Source organism: Mytilus trossulus, chromosome 4 (genome assembly GCF_036588685.1).
Source record: "Mytilus trossulus isolate FHL-02 chromosome 4, PNRI_Mtr1.1.1.hap1, whole genome shotgun sequence".
Taxonomy (NCBI): Eukaryota; Metazoa; Mollusca; class Bivalvia; order Mytilida; family Mytilidae; genus Mytilus; species Mytilus trossulus.
In genome coordinates this window covers 33,516,804-33,525,847 of record NC_086376.1, presented here as the reverse complement: position 1 = coordinate 33,525,847, position 9,044 = coordinate 33,516,804, and the positions used below count along the sequence as shown (strand labels likewise).

The 9,044-nt window shown below is 33.2% G+C and overlaps 1 protein-coding gene across 1 annotated transcript; it reads left to right on the top strand.

The window, feature by feature from the left end:
• Nucleotides 1-229: 229 nt before the first annotated feature.
• On the top strand, nt 230-7,483 carry LOC134713867 (uncharacterized). The gene is made up of 6 exons (XM_063575154.1): nt 230-300; nt 739-826; nt 2,291-2,523; nt 5,022-5,166; nt 6,164-6,340; nt 7,159-7,483. The coding sequence occupies exons 2-6, from the start codon at nt 754-756 to the stop codon at nt 7,332-7,334; spliced, it is 804 nt and encodes a 267-aa protein (XP_063431224.1). The 5' UTR covers nt 230-300; nt 739-753; the 3' UTR covers nt 7,335-7,483.
• The last annotated feature ends 1,561 nt before the right edge of the window (nt 7,484-9,044 follow it).

The following is a 9,044-nucleotide window of genomic DNA, read 5'->3' as shown; positions in this document are numbered from 1 at the left end:
GAATGTGTGTATCTGTCACACAAAAAATGTGACATGAACAAACAAAAAACAGTTTAGTATGAAATTTTCTACATTTCCCTAGATTTTTCTACGAGTGGAGCTGATAGTGGCTTTTTCTTTACTCAACTGTAGACTTTCGAAATAAACTTTTAAAAAAATAGGATAAACCTATTGCTGTCACCTGTGTATTTATATAGTATGCATGTGACATGACCAATACAATCTTGATCTAAGTTATCTTGGTAAAAGTTATCATACATAAATAGTGTACGTGATAAAACTGATATAGTTTAGCTAGTCGTAAGTAGAATAATATATAAATAAATATTTTAAATGTGAAAGATATTTCAAACTTATTCATTAAAACTTATTGTAGTTTATTGTAAAGGGTTGTTTGAAAACAGGTATTTCATTTAATGTAACGATGTATAGATCACAGGCAGAAGTATTTTCCTTTTTTTTCTTTCTTCTCCAGAACAAACAGATTATGGCTAAATCATCAAGTGTATGAGTGTAAACGTTTTTTTTTTAAATCAAAGATAAAATATTTGGTTCACTGTTCCAGTACCAGCATACGTTCAGATAAAGAACAACAATCAACGCGTTCCTTTAAAATGTTTTTTATTCACAGTTGATCATGATTCATTGAAATCCACTTCATAATGTGTTTCCTATCTATATTAAAAAAAAAGAATTAATAATATATGTGTTATGTTTTTTTTTCCTTCCTTTTGCCAGAATTCAGCTGTAAAAATGAGAGTCGTTTCGACCTTATTAGTAATGGTTGTTCTTTGTGAGCATGTCACAGCATGGTTTGATTATAGTGGTAAGTTAAATAATATAATTATTTAAAGTTTTTGTTAAATTCATTCAAACTTTATGTATGCAGATAGGGGGTAATTTACAGTTTGACATGGTTTCGACGATTGTCTTTCAGTGAAGACTGCGTGTTAACAAAGGCAACAGTAGTATACCGCTGTTCAAATTTCATAAATCGATAGAGACAAAAACAGATCCGGGTTACAAACTAAATCAGAGGAAAACGTATCAAATATAAGAAACTACGAAACAACAGAGACCCAACACCGAAATGTAACACACATAGAAACGAACTATAATGTAATAATGACCATTTTCTTGACTTGGTACAGGGCATTTTTTGAAAAACAAGAATGAGTCCCAAGTACACGAATGCCCCACTCGCACTATCATTTTCTATGTTCAGTGGTTAATTTGGCATTAAAATTAGAAAGATCATATCATAGGGAACATGTGTACTAAATTTCAAGATGATTAGACTTCAACTTCTTCAAAAACTACCTTGACCAAAAACTTTAACCTGAAGCGAACGGACGCACAGAAGGACGGACGAACGGAGGCACATACCAAAAAAAATAATGCCCCTCTACTATCGTAGGTGGGGCATAAAATGGTGGGTTGAACCTGGTTTTGTTGAAGGCCAACTTAATTGTAAAATTGAAAGGACAATATTACACGACAGGGTCAAAATAAATGGGAGAAAATATAGGACAGAGAAACAAACGAATAATAGCCATCAACATGTAACAGGTTAAACAATATTTTTATACGCCAGACGTCTTAATTGTCTTAATCTCTTTACCGGGTTATTAGACTTTAGGATCACTGTCTCGCCTGATTGTCTCTACTGTTGCAATTGTTAGTTTATTTGTATAAGGATCATTATTTTTGGCAAGATTTATAGATTTGAAGAAAAAAAGAAAAAAATGTATATATAAAGATATTAAAACCCATTATATTTTAGCATCCTTAAGATTAAACAAAATAGAAACAATAAATTGGATTTTTTTTCTACATTATGCTAGAATGTTTATCTTATATATTACGTTTCGAAATGTATTACAATCAACAATAACACATGATAACAACGATGAACCTAAGTAAGGAGGGCAAGTAGCGAACCATATAACTTATATTGTTGCTTCTCAATGTCAGCTAAACAATGATGATTTTCAGAGTTGAATCATTCCAATAAATTCAAAAGGAATGTTGACATATCAAATTTGCAAATATGTCGAGCACATATAGATGTTCTATTTCTTGTCCTTTGTATTATCATTAGTTGTAAAATATTTAAATAAAGTCATAACATAACGTTGAACAAGATGAACATTGTAATTAAATGTTATCAGTGTAGGAAATTATTTTGAAGACGAAACGCGCGTCTGGCGTATACTAAATTTAGTCCTGGAATCTTTGTTGAGTTTATTGATAATAAAAACCTTAAACAAGGTTGAATTTTATATTTCAGTTCACTTTGGTGATTGTTTTACTGTCAATCACGTAACTGATGACCACTCATACCAATTGTCATGGAGCGGTTATGATAACTTTAGCGGGTGTAAAGTTTCTTTCCATGGTTATGATTCGGATAATCCATTGGACGAATTTAAAATATGTGTGAAGGCAACAAACTGGAATGTAGTAAATCCCGGAGTTACTCTAAAATATTACAGCGGAAGTTTTGCCACCTATCTAGAAAAGGTAAGATGTATGATGACCTTTACTTTCATTGACAAGTTTTGTGTAAATTACCATTCGATAGTTAAACACTCACATACCTTATTTTACAATCCAAATAAAACACATAAAGAGGTTTACCATTGCAGATTTTTATTATAAGTTTTGTGTATGCACATGTGCACCAATCGATATTACAAATGAAGGAGGTTTAAAAAAAAAAAGGTTTGATCCCACTGTAAATGTTCGTGTCTGCCAAATCATCGTTATTTTTTGTCCTTTGTAATATCTTATGTTGTTGGGTTTTTTTGTCACTAGTATTTGAAAGATTTTGTGTTAATGGCAGATCTTATTTCTGATGTTTCTGTTGTGGTTTCGGTTGGTTTATGTGTTATGTCTTATTGTGAGTTTTCAAACTAGTAATAGAATTGCGTTTATTACCATCATTGTCATGTTGTTTTACCGAGTTTGAATTTATATTGCTAAACGGCGTGTTTCTGTATTTTTTACATCCAACATTCATGTATTTATCTTTTATGTTTGTGTTCTGGTTTCGGTTGGTTATGTTTTATGTTTGATCGTTTGTAGTCCAAATAACTATAAAGCTGCATCTCCACACCTTCATTGTCATGACATCTGTTTGAGGAATAGTGAAAATAATTGTAAAAGGTTCGAGATTGCATGTACGTTACGTTTATAGATTTATGAGTTTGACTGTCCCTTTGGTATCTTTCGTCCCTCTTCTTTTACGTAAGTGCGTCGCAATTTTGTGATATCCTGTGGTGTATGTCGTTGATGGAATATGTTCGTTGTTGTTCTGTGGTTTACATGTTGTGCCTAATATTTTAATTTTTGTTTTTCTCTGTGATGAATGTTTTTGAATTTTTCGAAAAACTAAGGATTTTCTTAACCAAGGAATAGATTACCGTAGCCGTATTGGCACATCTTTTTGGAATTTTGGGTCAAAATGCTTCTCAACTTTGTACTTGTTTGGCTTTGTAACTTTTTTTTTATTTGAGCGTCACTAGTGAGTCATATGTAGACGAAACGCGCGTCTGGTGTATTAAATTAAAATACTGGTACCTTTGATAACTATTTGAGTATATTTGTGCTGTATTTCTGTCACTTAGTGTTGTCGTTTTAACGATATTATAATACATTGTCATAAAGCAGGAGGTTAGGCTAGCCATAAACCAAGGTTTAATTCACCATGTGTTCTTTAAACGTCCTGTACCCAAGTCAGGAATTTGGCAGTTATTGTTAAGTAGTTGTTTCTATGTAAGTTGGCGTTTGATTTTTTGTTCCTTTGTTTTCTTCTTATAGTTAATGTGTTTCCCTCGGGTTTAGTTTGTAACCCGAATTTGGTTTCTCTGAACCGATTTCTGACTTTTCAACACCGGTATACTGCTGTTGTCTTTATATAAACACATCTGTTTTGGCATAACTTATTTACAACTTTTTTTCTGATTCGGACGATTAAGATTCCCATGACAACATCTTCTTGTCCATTTGGTCCTTTAATAGGCATATTTCATACAGGGGCTTCACATCAAGACTGACAATTTTTTCGGAAACGATCTATTCTTTAACTTTAAGTTTATATATATATTTTTTTAATGGTTAAACAAGTGCCAACTCTATGACATATGCATCAATTGAATCACCAGTGAAGATATACGGCTGAAAACACATAAAAGTATTATTCTAATGCAACAACGTTTGTAACGTTCATTTTGATTGTATAACGTCACTTTCTAACATGGCATCAATTGACAACTGATGATATGGGACGTACGCGCAAGCGCAGACGGCATATGCCAGATTTTAAATAAATGTTTTAACGTTGTTTTCTGTCAGTTTCATTAGAATGGAGATAACAATATTGTATTTTAAGCTCCGACGGCATAAATTTGGGATTTGATGGTCGCAAATACCCGTTTACTGTCTCCGCTAACGCGTCGCCAGTAAACTTAATTTGCGACCATCAAATCCCAATTGATGCCGTCGGAGCTTAAAATACAATACAGTTATCTCCTAATTCATAATTACTCTAAATATCTTCCCTCGAAGGGATTTAAACTCATTGTATTGGAATTTCTAGACAATACCGCCAACACAGTCTGTTCAGTCTAAGTGGCCCTGTGGTCTAGTGTAATTAACACAATGCAGGCGGTGTTGTCTCGATATCCTAATATGATGAGTTCGAATCCCGGCGAAAATTTTACAACCCAATCACGAGTTGGTTGATCGATATTAGTTTCATTGATGACCTATGTGTGATTACCGAATAAGTTGACCACTGTTGAATATGGATATGCACTTAAGTACAATGTTGTCCTCATTACCTTTAACGTGATAACATCGAATGTGTACTTAAATGAGCACCACGACATATGTCACATGTGGAGCAGGATTTCATGTTGCCTAGTCAAAATAATTTTTGTAATAATATGCTCTTTATAATCCTGTGTTATATACTTGAATTATATTTTTATTGAATTATCAAACTTTATCTGCTTCAGACATTCTCTAGAAGTTATGGTGATCCAACATATAAATGGTGTTCAGATCCAAACGACTATATAGATATAATGCTAACGACGCCTTCTTCCAGTCAAAATCAAGGGCAGATAACATTGGAAGTTACTGCTGTAAAAACATACTCTTGTAAGTTTTCATATTCAAAGAAAATTTCTTATTAAACCACGCGGTATAACTATAAAACGATATACAAACAATGGGTGTAAATACGTATACTTTTAACCTTTGTGGTCGTTGATATTATAATGGCCTGATATGTTAGGACAACAACATATACTTTTCCAACTCCAGCTTCCACAGTTATTACACAGTCTGGATCTCAACAAGACGTGTCACGGAACTTGTCTATACCAAATTCATGTATTTGGTTTTGATGTTATATTTGTTATTCTCGTGGGATTTTGTCTGATGCTCGGTCCGTTTCTGTGTGTGTTACATTTTAGTGTTATGCCGTTGTTCTTCTCATATATTAAATGCGTTTCTCTCGGTTTTAGTTTGTTACCCCGATTTAGTTTTTTGTCCATGGATTTATGAGTTTTGAACAGCGGTATACTACTGTTGCCTTTATTTATGAAAAAATAATACATAAAAAATAATTATGACAGACATCAACCATCGATTTCACTGAATTGCTCCTGACTTTTGACAGGCACAATAGATAGAAAGTTGTAAGAGCAAACACGTTTGTGAGCGCTTAACCCGACTCCAGCCTGAAACAATTGTGTAACATTACAAGATCAGAACAAACATAACGAATCAGTTGGAAATGTTTTAAATCATCAGATCGATACTGAGAACGGACGAAACTACGAAAGATAAAAGACCAAATGTTTCTATCTGGGAGAACCCGTAGTTACTGACAAGTTCAAATGAAAAATAACTTTCAAATGAATCATTTTCTTCTAGAATAAAGTTTGTTTGTTACAAATATCTCTGTATGTCTTCATAAAATGAGTTTGATTCATATGACAGGATTAGTCTTGACTACAAAACGAAAATTGAATGACTCCATGTAGCAGCAGACTATTGTAGTTAGTGGAGTTTATGCAAACAACTTTTTTTCCATTGAAAGTGTTAAATATATATGCCATAATATTTTTATCGGTTTTATCTCTATCAACAGATTATAATTATGGAGGAACGATTGGTGGCGCTGTTGGTGGAGTTATCGTTATTGTTGCTGTATGTATTGTTATTGGAATTGCTTGTAGAAGACGTTCATATGTTAGGACAACAACATATACTTCTCCAACTCCAGCTTCCACAGTTATTACACAGTCTGGATCTCAACAAATGGGAGGTAAGCCATGGTATTTGTTTGCTCTAATGAACAGAGTTGTTATGCAGAAGGAATCTAGTCAATCAGTATTGCATTGCATTTTCATGTTTGACATCCGCTATTTGTCGAAAAATATTTGTCTTTTCATGGCGAAAATAACACAATATGTGAGTAAACATAATGGAAAGAAATGATATGGCTTATTCATCTATGTCAAAATCATATACAACACTTGTTTTTCTGCCCTTCGCCTCAAACTCATACCGGTATTAAAGCTATCAAAACGAACCAAAGCTCGCATCTAAGTGCAAGTTCAAGATATATACTATCAGTTTGAGCTGAACGCTTTGATTAATCTTTAAAAAAAAAAGCAATACAAATGTAATACAAAACATTTTATTATCTACTGCGCACATCAAAGAGGGTCAATGAATAGGATGTTAGATTACTTGACAAAAAAACAATGCATGAATAAGACAAAAACTGCATAGTAAAACATGTATCGATAAAAAAAAATGGTCGAAATAGTGAAAAAGCGGTAGTTTACATCTTATGAGTATATCCATATAAATACGCCATTTCTTTAAAAACATGTTAAAATACACATCAAGCACAGCATAACCTGAAAGAGTTCTACTAGGCAATGCAACAAAATCTGATCACTTAAAGGGAAAAGACGGAAAATGGCGAAATAATTAATTATGGAAAATTCATACATGTTATTTGGATGGAGAGTTGTCTCATTGGTACTCACATCACATCTTCCTATATCTACTTGACAATCTCAAAGCTAAGGATCGATATGTTTTTTGTATCATTTATCTATTTATATTCTTCAGGATACAGCAATCCAGGATACCCATCTGGTCCAGTGGCTCCTCCTGCATATTATCCTCCATCAAATACTGGTTACAATGCTCCACCACAGGGATACCAGAATTCGCCTCAATATCCCACAAGTGGCCAACAACCACCTCCCTATCCAAGTACTACATCACAACCTTATCCATCATGAAGACCAACAACAAAACACTGATTATCTTGCATATTAGACTATCATAGATTAATAGTTGCTTTTTATGAAACTGTATCAAATTATATTTGTTTGAATTCTTTTAAAAATTAATGTATATTACATGAATTAATAAATAATATATATTCCGAGTAGTATGACAGGACGACATTTTTGTGATAGTTTATCAATCTCGAAACAGGTATTTGTCAGGCTTTTTTTTTAAAAGATGAATAACATAAGGAGATGTCATAGTGTTATGATTTCCAACAAGACAACTTTCCAACAGAGTCCGGATGACAAGGACGTAAGCTACTACATTATGTCAATGTAAGGTCTATAATAATGAACAAACTTAAGGTATAACGGGGCAAAAGATGTAACCCTATTATATTTAAGAAATGATTTAAGAAATGTTTTAATATGATAAATTACCACAAAAACAACATAAAAATAATGATTTACAAAGTTCACTCTTGTTAATATCCGTAATCACAATATCCATCTTTACGTTTCACACTGCTGAAAACACTTTACTCTGCTTAAACCTCTAAAAACCATCGACCTAGTCTCGACTAATTTTAAGGTGTCACATAATGCCCCCTTCTAAAAAAAAACGCGCCCTAGTGTCTTTAATCTAATGTTTATATATCAGTTTCAAAATCCTGTAAATAAGTAGGCGGCTGATGTTCTCTCTGTAGACGAACGTGAATGTCATAATCATCCTCTCCTCCTGCTTATGTCTGAAGTTATGCGATAATGTTTTCACTATCACTATCGACTCTTTCCTCAATACTATCTTTATCTTCTGAAATTCTGAGTTCATGAACTAAATTTTCCTCCGCTTCTTCGCTTTCAACATCATCAGTGTCAGTGTTTTCACTCAATGATTTTATGAGGATCCGATTTGAATCTGTTATTTCTTTTATTTTTATTCCCCTCGATTTGAACTTCAGTTTCTGGTTCTGACGCCCAAAATGTCTTCAATCCATTCAAGTGAACGATCTTTGATTTAACATTTCGTTTCTTAAATAGTAATCCACATCAGATATTTTTTCTCTAAAACTACACATATGTTCTTCTCCAACGGATGAAGTTTGTGTTTTCTTCCATACTTAACCGAGGGGTGTCAAAACTCACTTTCGTTTGTTAGTCAGTCATCCCTTTTCTTTTGTTTCTATTTGTGCAGTTGGTCGTCTAGACATGCCATCTTCATTATTATGGTTTGATCCATTACGGTTTCTTGAAGTTCCAGAGCCACGATAATTTCAAATGATCTGCTCTGACTTTGAATCTCTTTCCGAGAAGGTAACGCCTAATTTTTTTTACAAAATACACTAATGCCAACATTTTCTTTTTCGTTTCACTTTTTGTCAAGGTTATACTTGCGTGGTCAAATGTTGAGCTAACAATGACCACAATTCAATCATATTTCAAACGGAAGGCCTTTAAAATCATATTCAACAATATTTGAAATAGATCTGCTAACCCGGCATAACATTAAATTCGTACAGTCCATACGGTGTTGAGAATGACATTATTTGCCATGTCGTCCTCTTCATCTTAACTCGCCAATATCCATTTGCCATATCAACACATCAAAAGAATCTTGAACCAAATATCGTATCAAATGCGTATCAAATGAATCGTATATACGTGGTATCGGGTATGCATCTTTTTGTAATTTCATTTACCTTCCGAAATTCCACACAA

Excerpts from the sequence above, each read along its gene's own strand:
- LOC134713867 (XM_063575154.1), top strand. The coding sequence starts at position 754 with ATGAGAGTCGTTTCGACCTTATTAGTAATGGTTGTTCTTTGTGAGCAT. Across the intron at positions 2,524-5,021 it reads TTGCCACCTATCTAGAAAAG|ACATTCTCTAGAAGTTATGG; the intron begins GTAAGATGTATG and ends TATCTGCTTCAG. Across the intron at positions 6,341-7,158 it reads TGGATCTCAACAAATGGGAG|GATACAGCAATCCAGGATAC; the intron begins GTAAGCCATGGT and ends TATATTCTTCAG.